The 15,968-nt window shown below is 46.6% G+C and overlaps 1 protein-coding gene across 1 annotated transcript in view; it reads right to left on the minus strand.

The window, feature by feature from the left end:
• REC114 (REC114 meiotic recombination protein) overlaps nt 1-15,549 on the minus strand; it is a 165,918-nt gene extending 150,369 nt beyond the window's left edge. Inside the window, exons 1-2 of the mRNA XM_068275744.1 lie at nt 15,473-15,549; nt 7,834-7,991 (exon numbers count right to left, since the gene is read on the minus strand). Coding sequence (XP_068131845.1) covers nt 7,834-7,962 — 129 coding nt within the window. The 5' untranslated portion in view covers nt 7,963-7,991; nt 15,473-15,549. The remainder of the gene's footprint in view (nt 1-7,833; nt 7,992-15,472) is intronic.
• Between the last annotated feature and the right edge of the window lie 419 nt (nt 15,550-15,968).

Here is a 15,968-nt window from a genome sequence, read left to right on the forward strand (position 1 = left end):
TTGGTGATTCTGCAGATCACACATAATCAGACGTCTGTGTTGCTACACCGATCGTTACAGTCCCTTTAGCAAGTAAGAGTAGGCCTTTTTTCCAGTTCTTGTTGCAGTCTACTTAATGCTTATTAATGCTTCCTCTATTTTGAGGGGGAGAAAGTAGTGAGATGGCTAGCATTAAAGTACTTTTTCAGTTGTCTCTAGACATCCTGCATGTTATCACATAACTAACCAACCTATTTTGGGGGGGGGTCAGCCATCCCTGATCAATTAATGAAGACCAGGCAAATTATTGGTTTAACTCAAGTGTTAGCTCATAACACCACATGTGAGCTCCCGGATAGGATTTGTTTAAAAGTTTAGGGCTAGTAGTCACATTGTCAGAGGAACTAGGACTATTGTCTCTTCTTATTTTCCTTTCAGCTAAGGTAAACTCAAAATAAGTTCTGTTACACTAAGGGCTCTTTCACAGTGCGACGTTAAAATCGCATGTTATAAAATACTTTAACGCAGAGTAACGCACAGCAATGCAAAGTCTGTGTGATATTTACAGTGCACACGTTGCATTAGTGTGTAACGTGTAGCGTTATTAAAAAGTGCTGCATGCTGTGCGTTTAGCAATGTATCTGCTGCGTTATGTGTGTTGCACATGCTCAGTAATGTTTTTGTTTTTTTTTTTAAATGTAACGCATGCGCCGTTTTCGTTCCATCAGTATGCGACGAAAACAGCGCACCAAGAGACACACAGTGCAAAATAACGTCCAATTTCATAACCTACATACGCTGCTTTAGGGGCACCTTGTGCGACTTTAACGTCGCATCAAATCAACGTCGCACTGTGAAAGAGGCCTTAGTGTATCTTACCCCAAGCATCTTATTAAGATGAGTAGGCCACAGACTGATTTCTGTCCTAGATGGCATTTATATGCTGCATACTTGTGGCACATGACTTGGCAATGCTCTCGTCTTAGTCAATTCTGGGATGATGTTTTTATTACCCTCTCTGAGATCATAGACATTAGAATCACTACCTCTCCTCAGATTGCGCTATTAGGGATCTTGGATAAAGAAACCTGGACAAAACAACTTATAAAGAAAGCTTGTTTCTTTGCAAATAAGGTTATTGTGCTAAAATGAATGAATTCCAAACTCCCTAAGTTAGAACTGTAGAAAATACTCATGAATAATAATCTCTCACTGGAGAGTATGACATACAAAAACAGGGGCTGTATTAAAAATGTTCATAAGCTATGGGATCTGTGGATGGAAAGTCCATTTATGGTGTCTACCTCTTAACCACTCTGTGACCGCCTAATGCCAATTGCATTAAGTCCTGGGGGAGGAGATTAGCGGGGACCACGCGCGCATCCCCACTTTAGTTACGTTAGAATATAAAACGTTTTTTTCCTTTATACAGCGCTGTGATCTATGCGCAGCGCTGTAAGGGGACAGGTTAGTGATAAAGTTGTCCCCTCAAGTGGCTCACAATGTGATCCCCTCTCATAGGCTGATACCTATGAGAGGTGATCACTGATTGGATCTCGGTGGAGGGAGGGGATGGAAAAAAAAAAAGAAAGAAAATAGGGACATTTATTAAAAAAATCAATACTTTTGAACCACTTCGCATCCAGACCTTGTTTTCCCCTTATTGACCAGAGCAATTTTGACATTTTAGCTATGTCCCTTTTTAATCAGCCATAACTTTATCCCTACTCACGACACCTAAATGATCTAGGTATCGTATTTTTTCAGGACAAACTAGACTTTCATTGGCGGGTATTTGGTCCCTAGACCCAAAAAGTTTTCTATGCATTTTAATGGGAAAAAGAGGGGAAAAATAAAAAAATGCATTTTTGCTCCGTTTTTATCAATTCCAGTTTAAAAATAAAAAGTGCCACAAAATCTAAAAACATGTCACCAGTATTATGTCCCCCAGTATAGATAGCAAAATGTGTTCGAGTATCAGACACCCCCCCCCCCCTATAGCCAGATGTGTCCCCAATATCAGTCACCCCCAGTATAGCCCGATGTGTCCTCTGTTTGGCACCTCCCAGTATAGATAGACAGATGTATTCCCAGGATTACTGCCCATCATAACTAAATGTGTCCCCAGGAATAGTGGTCCCCCATTATAGCCAGATGCGCCCTCAGGATTAGCGGGTGCACCCTGGATTAGGCCCCCCCACCATTATAGCCAGATCTGCCCCTAGTATAAAATTATACATATAAAATAAAATTGTATCCTCTCTTACTTTATCCCCCCCCCCCCCAGCTGCACATTTTACCCCCCACCCGGGGTTCACACACCCCCATAAGGGCAAGGGCCTGCCAGATGTCCCACCCCCCACCCAGGCAGCCCCCTCGGTGGCCAGATCTGTTAAAAAAAAAAGGACTACAAAGCAGCCTGACTCACCTTTTCTTGTTCCAGCGATCATCCTGCAGCCCGAGCCTCCGATCCCCGCTCTGCACGCAGCCCTGTGATGCCGGTTTCCGTTCATCCGTGGGGGGGGTTACTAATTGGCTACAAGGGAACATTTTCCCTTTCACCAATTAGTATTGCAGCTGTTAGTGCCGGGAGGTGCGCTCTGAAGCGCACTTGTTCCTGCACAACAGGGCTGCAAGCAGGTCAGTATATCTACGTGGCTGTGGCTAGTGTTGGGCGAACACCTGGATGTTCGGGTTCGGGCCGAACATGGGCCAGATGTTCGGCATGTTCAGCCCGAACCCCAAACTCAATCGAAGTCAATGGGACCCCCGAACATGCCCATTTTGGGGGCCCTATGGGGTCGCAGGCATAAGGGGGGAGCATGCCCCGATCGCGGGGGGGGGGGGGTCGGAAATTCCCCCCTCCGCTAGCGCTCCCCCCTCTGCCCGCTTCCCCATAAAAAAAGTTTAATGCAAGTTAAATAGTACCGGTGGCTGGCAGTGGAGTGAGGAGGAGGAGTCCGAGTAGGAGAGTGACGCGTTGAGGCCGGGCAGCGGGCGGTTCAGCGGTAGTACCCTTGTGGTACTTCCGCCCTTTCTCTGACCTCACGCCCTCTGCATACGAGGGTACGCGTCACGCGTACCCTCGTATGCGTCATCACGTAGAGGACGTGAGGTCAGAGAAAGGGCGGAAGTACCACAAGGGTACTACCGCTGAACCGCTCGCTGCCCGGCCTCAACGCGTCACTCTCCTACTCGGACTCCTCCTCCTCACTCCACTGCCAGCCACCGGTACTATTTAACTTGCATTAAACTTTTTTTATGGGGAAGCGGGCAGAGGGGGGAGCGCTAGCGGAGGGGGTGGGGGGAATTTCCGACCCCCCCCGCGATCGGGGCATGCTCCCCCCTTATGCCTGCGACCCAATAGGGGGGCCGCATTCGGCCGAACAGGGCCCTGTTCGGCCGAACAGGGGCCCTGTTCGGCCGGCCATTGAGCAGTTCGGGCGAACCCGAACAGTTTGGCCGAACACCATTAGGTGTTCGGCCGAACTCGAACATCACCCGAACAGGGTGATGTTCTGCAGAACCCTAACAGTGGCGAACACTGTTCGCCCAACACTAGCTGTGGCTTGGAGAGAGCCACAGCTGACGTAGATATACTGTATCAAAGGACAAAGTGGTTAAATTAATTAAAAAAACTATACATCCCAGCAGCAACCAGATGCCACCAACAGAAAGCTCTGTTGGTGGCAAGAAAAGGGGGCAATTGTGAGCTACATTGTATGGCCCGGCAGCAAGCTGTTAAAGCTGCAGTGTGCTGAATTATAAAAAATATCCTCATCACTAGGGGGGTGTAAGTCAGTGGTCCTCAAGTGGTTAAATTATGTAGAGTTATACCTTGTATTCAGTTAGGTAATCCAGCCCTTTGTTGGGTAAATACATCTCTTGGACACCGTTTGCAGTAAATTATACTAAGTGGAAGAACTTTGTGGTGTTGGTTTTATGTTTGATTGATTGAACTACTGATTTGCTATGTTAGTTTACATGTGTTGATATACCAGTGTATGGTTACTATTATACCCTGTATGGCTATGATATACTGTATTGACTGTAATTGTCAAAGTAATCATGTTATTTCTTGGTAAATAAAATGAGTTTAAAAAAAAAAAAAAAAAAAGATTCCTGAATATTCGGCATTGAAAATTGCTTGTTAGCCTTTCAACTTTGCAGCAGACAGCTGCAAAGCACTAGGCTTACAACATTGTGATGCACCTGGATACTGCCGATAATTATTGTATATGGCTGCGCCCATAAAATATTTACTATTTCACTTCAGTATCAATCCGGACACTAATGAGGAAACATTACTTTATCTAATTACTACACTGCTGAATTTTAAGACGATCTATTCTTCATGATAGCTTCCCTTTAGAATAGTAAATAAATAAAGCTATCGTATTAAAACCAAAACATGACATAAAATCAAGGAGTTTACTGAGTAGCTAAGTTGAAATCCAGGGACCAGGGAGAAACTTGAAAACAGAAGTTAATGACTGCTGGCATCTAGCATTCTCTGTAAAATATTGATGGGATTAAAGTAGAACAGCGCATGCCCAGTATTACGGTTCCGCTTCTCTGGCGGCACAGAAGAAATGGAAGCACAGACAGAGAGGTGGAATAAACATACTGCACATGCGGCATACAAGTAACTCAAGTTCAAAGGTTGCCGACTCAGTTTAGTCACAGTTGCTACTGAAATGAATTATACATTATACGCATTTCAGCTAAGAGCTTCTTCACAATGCACTGCTTTGGAAAGTTGAAAAGCATCAGTTTTTCAGCGTATAGTATAAAAGAGGCTGAAGGTGGTGAACAGCTGGAAGATTTCTAGAGCTCGGCATGGGTGGTGGAGAGACAGCCACCATACTGAGTCACATGTGAGCACCACTGTACCCCCACCACGTGTCAAACGCTGATATGCATGGGATTACAAACACTACCATTCGGTTGTTACTAGAGGGAACACCGCTCTACCCCACCAGTGGATGGTTATGCTGGGATAGCAAGACCTCAGAGACACTCCAACAGAAGGAAGGTCCGCACCAATTCATAGCTATGATTAAGGACCAGTAGGTCCGAAACATGTCAGCTTGAGATTTGATGTTTTAATACTGGATATGTCCTAATAATAAAGAGGATTCGTGGCGAATTGGTGCGGACCTTCCTTCTGTTGGACTACCATTCGGTTGCATTAAATACAGCCAAAAGGTGCTTAGTTCAAGTAGACAGGAGGCTGAACTGCCCAATAAGCACACAGTTCAGGCTATTGTGTGAAAGAGGCCTAAACACTATCATGGAGTGAGTTCAAATCAACTTTAGGAGGGTGCTTATAATCTATGTTAAAAATTATAAGTAGCTTCTCACATGCAGGGCCCAGTTATTCTATGGTCTATAAACACCAGAAGCTGCAAAGCTGAAATCTGTTTGCTCCCCTAGTCACATAGCATCATAGTCACTCAGCTGACTAGACATTGTTTAAAGCTTATGCAGCTCACAATTTGTATATGGCAAACATTTTTAAAAGGTATACATTAAAAATATTTAAATTGAAAGCTCAATTCAGTGAAAAGTCATGGAGTTTCTTTCTAAGTCATTTTACACAACTAAAGCTATTCAGTTCAATAATATATACAGTATATACTAGTAGACCTTAACCCATTTAAAAACGGGCTCTAGGTCTTTCTCTTACCGCCGCTGCCAGTCAGTGCACATGCGCGCGCACCAGGGGCATTTCTAGGTTCCTGGGAGATCCGGGGCACCCCTGGGCACCAAGAGGAAAAGAAGGAAAAAAAATGGGCGTGGCCATGCCACGGAAAGTGAGTGTGGTCATAGGTGGGGCCAAATGTACATGAACATAGCAGTGGTGTAACTTAAAGAGACACTGAAGCGAGAATAAATCTCGCTTCAGTGCTTATATTCAGCAGGGGCACATGTGCCCCTGCTAAAACGCCGTTATCCCGCGGCTAAACGGGGGTCCCTTACCTCCCAAATCCCCTCCGTGGTGCCCGGGGATCTCTTCCTGATTGAGGCAGGGCTAATGGCCGCAGCCCTGCCTCACGCGCGTCTGTCAGCGCGTATCTCCGCCTCTCCCCCGCCCCTCTCAGTCTTCCTTCGCTGAGAGGGGCGTGGTAGAGGCGGCGATGCGCCGCTGATAGACGGCGCTGAGAGGCAGGGCTGCAGCCGTTAGCCCTGCCTCAACAGCAGCAAAATCTATGACCAAGTTGGTCGTAGATTTTGCAGGGGTGGGTTTGGGGGTGAAGGGACCCCCGTTTAGCCGCGGGACATCGACGTTTTAGCAGGGGCACACATGCCCCTGCTGAATATAAGCACTGAAGCGAGATTTATTCCCGCTCCAGTGTCTCTTTAAATATATTCAATAGGCAGTATTTCACATAAATAAGCCCCTCACCTGGCTTCTGTCTTGTTTTCGGCTGTCTGGCCTGTGTGCTGTACTCAGCTGGCGGTGACGCTGGGCTGCCTGGCTAGTGGTGATGCTGTGCCGGCCTGGTTATGCTGGGTGCTGGGGCTTTGCTGCGCTGGGCAATTTGCTGCGGGCTTCACTGGGGTGAGGGCATTTTTGGACGCTTTGCTGGGCTGCGGGCTTTACTAGGCTTTGCTGAGCTGGGAGCTTTGCTTGGCTGTACGCTTTGCTGGGCTTGGGCCCGGAGGCTTTGCTTTGCTGGGAGCTTTGCTTTGCTGGGCTGGGGCCCCAGGGCTTTGCTTTGCTGGGCCAGGGGCTTTGCTTTGCTGGGACCGGGGACTTTGCATTGCTGAGGCTTTGCTAGGCTGGGCTGGGCGCTTTGCTTTGCTTGTCTGGGGCCCAGGGGCTTTACTTTGCTGGGCCCGGGGGCTTTGCTTCAGCATAGGTAGCTAGGTATAGATGCCTTCAGGATAGGTAACTAGGTATAGATGCCTTCAGTATAAATAGCTAGGTATAGGGGCCTTCAGTATAGGTAGGTAGGTATGGGGTCCTCAGTATAGGTAGGTAGGTATGGGGCCTTCATTATAGGTAGGTATAAGGTGCCTCAGTATAGGTAGGTAGGTATAGGGCCTTTAGTATAGGTAGGTAGGTTTGGGGCTTTCAGTATAGGTAGGCAGGTATGGGGTCCTCAGTATAGGTAGGTAGGTATGGGGCTTTCAGTATAGGTAGGTAGGTATAGGGGCTTTCAGTATAGGTAGGTAGGTATGGGGTCCTCAGTATAGGTAGGTAGGTAATGGGGCTTTCAGTATAGGTAGGTAGGTATGGGGTTTCAGTATAGGTAGGTAGGTATGGGGCTTTCAGTATAGGTAGGTAGGTAGGGGACTTTCAGTATAGGTAGGTAGGTAGGGGACTTTCAGTATAGGTAGGTAGGTGGTCCTCAGTATAGGAAGGTAGGGGGCTTTCAGTATGGGTAGGTAGGTGGTCTTCAGTATAGCTAGGTAGGTGCTTTCAGTATAGGTAGGTAGGTGGTCCTCAGTATAGGTAGGTAGGTAGGTATGGGGCTTTCAGTATAGGTAGGTAGATGGTCCTCAGTGTAGGTAGGTATGGGGCTTTCAGTATAGGTAGGTAGGTGGTCCTCAGTATAGGTAGGTAGGGGGCTTTCAGTATAGGTAGATAGGTGGTCCTCAGTATAGGTAAGTAGGTAGGGGGCTTTCAGTATGGGTAGGTAGGTAGGTAGGTATGGGGCTTTCAGAGGGGCTGCCTGACTGCACTCCCCCCCCCCCCCCGCTCGTGTAAGTTAGCAGCACACGGCGCATGCTACACAGCACTACAGCACGTAGGATTTTAACTTGCACTGCTTAATTTAAGCTGTGCTGCTAAATCAAGGCCTTTATGAGCTATTCATCCTCCCACTTTCTATGACTCCTGCTTACCTTTGTCTGTGTTGTAGTCCCTGGCATTCGTAGTCTCCCATATTTCTTTAATTCCCACTCTTCACCTTGTCCTGTCTGTTTTGTCATATCAGCCCCAGATGGAAAAGAACCACTTGCAGCTGCAGCCATAACGTTGTGGAAACCTGGTATCACCCTACCTGTGTAGAGTAGGTGGGAAGATAGTTGAATACATGTTAGAAAGTCTTGAGTTTTTAAGTGCCTCCACTCTGCGTCCACCTTATATGTTACACAGTAGACCACAGGTGTCAAGCTCCAGTCCTCGAGGCTATATCCATCTCAGTGTTTAGGATGGACTGAGAAAAGGAGCAATGTGCACTTGATGAATCACACCTTTCCTGATTCAGTCCCATGAATTTATTTGAGATGTGCCAAAAATGTGAAGGGACTTTGGCCTTTGAGGACTGGAATTCAACATCCCTGCAGTAGACCCTCACTGGATAAGTGTACTTAGCGATTGCTTGAGGCCTCCTTTCCACGAACTGTTGATAGGCAGTGAAATGCCTCTCAAACTCTCTCAACTACTCACTGCTGCCTGGTAACTGCTTGTTGCTGCATGATAACTGCTTACTTCTGCCTGGTAACTGCTTGCTGAGCACACAGCTCAACAGTTCGTGGAAAGGAGGCCTAAGAGTGAGGCCTCTTTTCCACGAACTGTTGAGCTGTGTGCTCAGCAATCAGTTACCAGACAGCAGTGAGCAGCTGTGAACGTTTGAGAGGCATTTCACTGCCTATCAACAGTCCGTGGAAAAGAGGCCTTAGGCCTCGTTTCCACAGACTTTTGATAGGCAGTGAAATGCCTCTGAAACACAATGTCTTGATGCTGCCTGGTTACTGCTTACTGCTGCCTTATAACTGCCCACTGCAGCCTGGCAACTGCTTGCTGAGCACACAGTTCAACTTTTCATGGAAAAGAGGCCTAAAGTTGAAAAATAGCCTGTTGCTAAATAGCCCCCTCCCAAGCAAAGTGTGCCCAGTCAACTCTCACCCCCTCACCTGAAAGTGTGGCAGGCAGTATACCACCTCCCCCTTCCCCTCCACTCTTACCAACAAGTAACTCAATAGCTCCTCAGTACCACCTGCTTGAATTCTAGGTAATCAGGATTCTAGTAATCACTGAAGACTATTGGAATATTCTCTCCAAGTGCAGTATTCAAACAAAACAGAGAAAGCATTTACCTGCCCTGACTGCACTGCTAGTTGGGAGAAAGGATGCTGAAAAAATATTTATTTCTGCAATTGGGCTTTAATTATTCCAGTCCACGATTTGTTAGTTCACTTATGATATCCTTATTGAGGATGCTTGGATAGCTATACAGAGGACTTTATAAATTAAGAACGTAATAAGAAATGCCTTGGTGTGACCTGGCTAGCCAACAAGTGCAGGTAGATATCCAGCCTCCTAAAAAACAATACACATTGCCTGGCTGTCCTGCTTATCTTTAAAGGGAACCTGAACTGAGTAAAATTATTTAAAATAAACACATGAGGTAACTTCCAATTAACATTACATAGTTACCTTGCCATCAGTTCCTCTCAGAAACTCACCATTTTCTTCTGACAATGATCCCTTCCAGTTCTGACAACATTTTGTCAGAACTGAAATATATCAGTTGCTGTCAGTTATATATCAGTTGCTGTCAATTATTGCTGAGAGGACAACTGATGTGCCAGGTAATGTCCATGTTTCCCTAAGGCTCAAGTGGGCGATGTTACAGTTTAACAGTGAGCTGACCAGAAAGCTGTTATGGGGTAATGGCCATTTTCAAAATGGAGGACAGAGAATTCCCTTGATCACAGTAGACAGACAGGACGCGGAAGAGGAGAAAGAGATTGAGGGGTAGACTACACGGGAGGTAAGTATGACTTGTGTATGCTTATTTTGACTTTTAATTTTCAGTTTAGGTTTTCTTTAAAGAAAACCTGAACCGAAAATTAAATGTCAAAATAAACAAACGCAGGTCATACTTACCTCCTGCTTGGTCTACTCATCAATCTCTTTCTACTCTCCTGTGTCCCATTTGTCCACTGTGATCAATGGAATTCTCCATCCTCCATTTTGAAAATGGCCATTACTTCATAACAGCTTCCTGGTCAGCACACTGTTAAACTGTAACATCGCCCACTTGAGCCATAGGGAAACATGGACATTACCTGGCACAGTTAAACTGTTACATCGCCCACTTGAGCCATAGGGAAACATGAACATTACCTGGCACATCAGTTGTCCTCTCAGCTGTAACTGACAGCAACTGATATATTTCAGTTCTGACAAAATGTTGTTAGAACTGGAAGGGATCATTGTCAGAAGAAAATGGTGAGCTTCTGAGAGAAACTGATGGCAAGTTAACTATTTAAAGGATACCACAACTGACATGTGGCATAATGAGATAGACATGGGTATGTACAGTGCCTAGCACACAAATAACTATGCTGTGTTCCTTTTTTTCTTTCTCTGCCTGAAAGAGGTAAATATCAGGTATGTAAGTGGCTGACTCAGTCCTGACTCAGACAGGAAGTGACTACAGTGTGACCTTCACTGATAAGAAATTCCAACTATAAAACACTTTCCTAGAAGAAAATGGCTTCTGAGAGCAAGAAAGAGATAAAAAAGGGGGAAATTCTTATCAGTGAGGGTCACACTGTAGTCACTTCCTGTCTGAGTCAGGACTGAGTCAGCCACTTACATACCTGATATTTACCTCTTTCAGGCAGAGAAAGAAAAAAAGGAACACAGCATAGTTATTTGTGTGCTAGGCACTGTACATACCCATGTCTATCTCATTATGCCACATGTCAGTTGTGGTATCCTTTAAAGTCTATGACTAAACACAGTAGAGACTGAGGATCAGCAGGACAGCCAGGCAATTTGTATTGTTTAAAAGGAAATAAATATGGCATCCACCATATCCCTCTCACTTAAAGAGAACCTGAGGTGGGCAAATGGGACACAGAGGCATGTTCACTGCCTCATAACATGCCTCTGTGTCCCCACACTGCCGCACTCTGCCTCCTCACCACTGTGCTATAGCCCCCCCAAGATTAGTGACAATATTTGTCGCTATCTTGGAGGTAAACACAGGGAGAGGGATTCCCTGTTCAAAATGCCCGCCAGGGACGTTCCTGCAGGGTTTCCAGAGCTGCCATTGGGCAGCTGTCTCTCCCTGGTCGCGCTCCCCCGGCTCCCTACATGCTGCGAGACACACGCAGTCTCTCCTTGCAGCGTCGTGACCTTTAAGTCACGAAAGTGAAAGTTGGCCAGTGCGGCCCACAGGAGCAGCGTTTTTTGCAGCTACCTGATCCGCTCAGCCCCCTGGATCAGGTAGCCTACTTTTTTCTTTTTTTTTTTTTTTTGAGCCCACCTCGTGCTCTCTTTAAGGTGTCCTTTAGAGGGAACCTAAACTGAGAAGGATATGGATTTTTCCTTTTAAAATAATACCAGTTGCCTGACTCTTCTGCTGATCCTGTGTCTCTAAGGGCTCGTTTCCACTATAGCGAATCCGCATGCGGGCACTGCACGCGGATTCGCATAGGCAATGTAAGTGGATGGGGCCGTTTCCACTTGTGCGGCTGCGGGAGCGTTTTTTGGTGCGGCAGAAATCTGCACGGCAGAGCCGTCAGATTTCGCGTGCAGAAGGAATGTGCGCGAATCGCCGCTAATGTATCTAATAGGGAAATCGCATGCGGGGTGACCATGCGTTTTTTGCCGCGAAATCGCATGCGATTTCGCATAGGTATTAATGTTAATTTACACAGGCAGTGACATGGTTAAATTCGCATATACCTTACCTATGCGGAATCGCATGCGAAATCGCGGCAAAAACGCATGCGGAATCGCACCCGCATGCGATTTCGTCCGCGGTGGAATGCAGGCGATTCCGCACCGCACTAGTGGAAACGAGCCCTAATACTTTAAGCCACAGCCCCTCAACAAGCATGTAGATCAGGTGCTCTGACTGAAGTCAGACTGGATTAGCTGCATGCTTGTTTCAGGTGTGTGATTCAGCTTCTACTGCAGCCAAATAGATCAGCAGGACTGACAAGCAATTGGTATTGTTTAAAAGGGAACGTCCATATCCCTCTCAATTAAGGTTCCCTTTAACCACCCTGGCGTTCTATTAAGATCGCCAGGGCGGCTGCGGGAGGGTTTTTTTTAAATAAAAAAAAAACTATTTCATGCAGCCAACTGAAAGTTGGCTGCATGAAAGCCCACTAGATGGCGCTCCGGAGGCGTTCTTCCGATCGCCTCCGGCAGCCAGAAGTAACACGGAAGGCCGCAATGAGCAGCCTTCCGTGTTTGGCTTCTCCTGTCGCCATGGCGACGAGCGGAGTGACGTCAGCCGCCTCCGATCCAGCCCTTAGCGCTGGCCGGAACTATTTGTTCCGGCTGCGCAGGGCTCAGGCGGCTGGGGGGACCCTCTTTCGCCGCTGCTCGCGGCGGATCGCCGCAGAGCGGCGGCGATCGGGCAGCACACGCGGCTGGCAAAGTGCCGGCTGCGTGTGCTGCTTTTTATTTGAGCAAAATCGGCCCAGCAGGGCCTGAGCGGCAGCCATCGGCGGTGATGGACGAGCTGAGCTCGTCCATACCGCTAAGATGGTTAAAGGACAACTGAAGTGAGAAGAATATAGGGGCTTCCATATTTATTTCCTTTTAAACAATTCCAGTTGCCTAACAACCCTGCTGATCTTTTTGGCTGCAGTAGTGTCTGAATAACACCAGAAACAAGCATGCAGCTAACCTTGTCAGACCTGACAATAATGTCAGAAACGCTTGATCTGCATATGCTAGTTCGGCGACTATGGCTAAAAGTATTAGAAGCAGAAGGTCAGCAGGATAGCCACTAGCCAGGCAACTGGTATTTATAAAAAGGAAATAAATATGGCAGACTCCGTATCACTCTCCCTTCAGTTGTCCTTTAAAATTCTGTCTGCAAGCCTTAGACTTCAGTTCGTGGACACTCAGTCCACGAATTAAGAAGCAGGAAGCTTGTTGGATATAGCTAAGCTAAGAGGTCTAGTGGTCCCCCAGTAGATGCAGAGCTACGTGCTGCAGTGGGTTTTGAGATAAGATCCTCACCTCCTCCAGTGCTGGATGTCTCATCCATCCTCTGATTCAACTGGACACTCTCTGCTTGTCTACCCACATAGCAACAGAACACATTGCTAGCCTGCGGCTGTATAAGGTCAGCTCAGCCTACAGTGTCGCCTGAGGGATCGGGTACCAATCCCGTTTGGGCGGCATTCCTCATAATTGTGTGCGAGTGAGTGGGCGAGTCGTTTTTGTGGTAGCGGTTTTCTAAGCGTTTTTTTTCGAGCGGTTTTGTAATTCACTCCCTGATGCAAGTCAGGAAGCGAACTCTTTGACCCGGGAAAATAAGAAATACAATGCATTTATTTTTAAAAACGCGAGCGCAATTGCCTTATTGCGTGTTTTTGTACACGTTCGCCCTTTTTCCTATACCTTCCATTGAGGCGGTATCGCCCCGAAAATGGAACACACACCGCTTTCCTAGCCGAACCGCGCACGACCGGTGCTGATATGAACCTTCTCATAGACATTTATTGGCCACACGGTCGGGGGCCTTTTCAAAAAACGCATGCGGCCGGAAAAAAAAAGAAAACACCTGCAGCCAGTTAGGATAAGGCTATCTGTTATGGCAAAGAAGTGTTTTAAGATCACTGAGAAATGAGGGGATCGGGATTAGGCATTTCAGTTTAGGAGTTTAGGAGAAATTAGTTATTGGACAATTTAGGGTTAGGATAGGGATTAGAATTATGGGAATAGTTATAAAATTAAGGGAAAGTATTAAAGGAAACCAGAGACTTTGAAAGCAAAAGATTTTATACTTAACCAGGGGCTTGCTTCCTCCAGCCCCATAAGCACGTCTGAGTCCCTTGCTGTCCTCCCGCAGTCTCCCGCAGGAAGTCTGGGCATGCGGCGCAGAAGACCCAACTTACACGCCTGAGCCAGTTACCCGAGCTGATTGCGGCTGAACAGCAGACTGCGGGAGGACGGCAAGGGACTCAGACGTGCTTATGGGGCTGGAGGAAGCCCAGGGTAAGTATAAAATATTTTGCTTTCAAAGTCTCTGGTACACTTTACACACATAGATTTTTGTCCCATGTGGCAAACGGATCAATCCCGCCCTGATCTTAAGGTGGCCACTAACGATACAATCTTTTTTCATCCAATCTTACCATTTCTATGTAATATAAGAGACTGCCTATAGTAAACATTCAATATATTCACTCAGTTTACCCTTCTACAACATAGATTTGGTAAGATTGGATGAAAAAGATTGAATCGTTAGTAGTGTTGTCCGGATGATGAACGATTCGGATCTTTGATCCGAATCTCTTTTGTGAGTCGAATCGTCTGAATCAAAATGAGTGATTCGGATAGCAAAGGGGTGGGGCCAGGAGCGACACGCCCCCCCTCTCAGCGGGCAGCGGGGTCCTGGAAGCAGAGCAGAGATGGATCGCTCTGTTGGAGGGGAGCCAGCCTTGCAGGGACAGGTAGATGAGAGAGAGGGGACATCAGTGCCACTGCCAGATATGTGTAGAGCACACATACTGGCTATAATGTGCTGCTCATTATAGGCTGTCTGTTCCGTAGTTGTGCAGTGAACAAATTGGAAACTTTTGGCTCAACTCAGTAACTTTGCAGCCAGCGTGCTGGGCTAGGACAGGGCAGGCACTGTGATTGCTGTGCAATATGATCCTCCTGCACTGCTCTAAACAGCGGCACTTCACTTCTGGGAATGCTTTGGGAAATGCTTTCTTTCACTGTGCGACGTTTGCATTCAAAGTATACAGATGAACATATAGGTGAAATATATGTAAAGCATATGATTGCAGCATGTGGGTATTGTGTGCAAACAAACATTTCTGCTCTTTGCTCGTCCCTCCTCCCTTCTCTGTCCATCTTCTCCCCTTCTCTGTGTGTCCACCCCCCTCCCCTTCTCTGTCCACCGCAGGGAAAGTCCTGTCCTGCTAGTCATTTCACCCCCGAATGCTTCCGTAGTAAAATGATCCGAGATTTGGATCAAAGATCCGGATCTTTTCAATGATCCGATTCGAATCATCCGGATCATTGAAAAGATCCGAACTTCGCATCTCTAATCGTTAGTGGCCACCTTAAATCTGCACACAGATTTTTAATAGCTTTCACCATGAAATCTATTGAACTGCAGCATTGCACTGTTCGATACCGTGAAATGCTGCAGGCCATTGATCTACTGTCACTCCACCACTTTGTCCAATTGACTAAAATTTACCGATAGTCTGATGGTAATAGAGAAAAGAGGAGACTAGGCAGTGAAGAGAGAGGGGAGAAAAGGTGAAAGTGAGGGAAGAAGATATTTGCCTCACCAAGAAGACACCTACAACCAGCACTAAGGGAAGGGAGGGAAACAAAGGTGAATGAGGGAGAAAGGAGGAGTGGAGAAAGACAGAATAGCCTGAGATGGAGCAGAGAGGTTATCTGTATTGCAGTCCCACACAACACTTGCCTCCAGTAATATGACTCCTGTCTCTGTCAGTCTCTCACACAAGTCTCTGCAAGCTGCCCTCCTGGAGGCTAGGGACTGTGGTGAACTTTTCAATCTGTGTAATACCTTACCTAGCTGTGCACATGCAGTGCAGTCATTATAACTATGGTGAGACAGCAGATTTTGTTCTATAGTTTCTCCAGAAAACTTGCCTGGAGGGTCCATAGAAAAAAAAATCTGTCTGCTCTCTCATTATTGTTATAATGAAAGCACATGCACAGCTAGATAAGGTATTACACAGGCTGTAACGTTTTCCACAGTCCCTAGACTCCAGGGAGGGCTGCTTGCAGGCTTGTGTGAGAGAGACTAGCAGACAGGAGTCATGTTACAGGCAAGTAGCCTCTGTGTAATGTAGGACTGCATTAGATTTCACAGTGAAATCTAATAAAAATCTGTGTGCAGTGAATGGGAAGAATCAATCCCTCGCTGATCAAATTAAAATCAGAAAGGGATTGATCTGTTTGTCACTTGTGGCAGAGAGTGGCTAGTTGAATATCAGAGGATGGATGAGACATCCAGCACTGGAGGAGGTGACTGAGGGTCTTATCTCAAAACCCACTGCAGCAA

This window comes from Hyperolius riggenbachi, chromosome 3, assembly GCF_040937935.1.
Source record: "Hyperolius riggenbachi isolate aHypRig1 chromosome 3, aHypRig1.pri, whole genome shotgun sequence".
NCBI classification, from domain to species: domain Eukaryota; kingdom Metazoa; phylum Chordata; class Amphibia; order Anura; family Hyperoliidae; genus Hyperolius; species Hyperolius riggenbachi.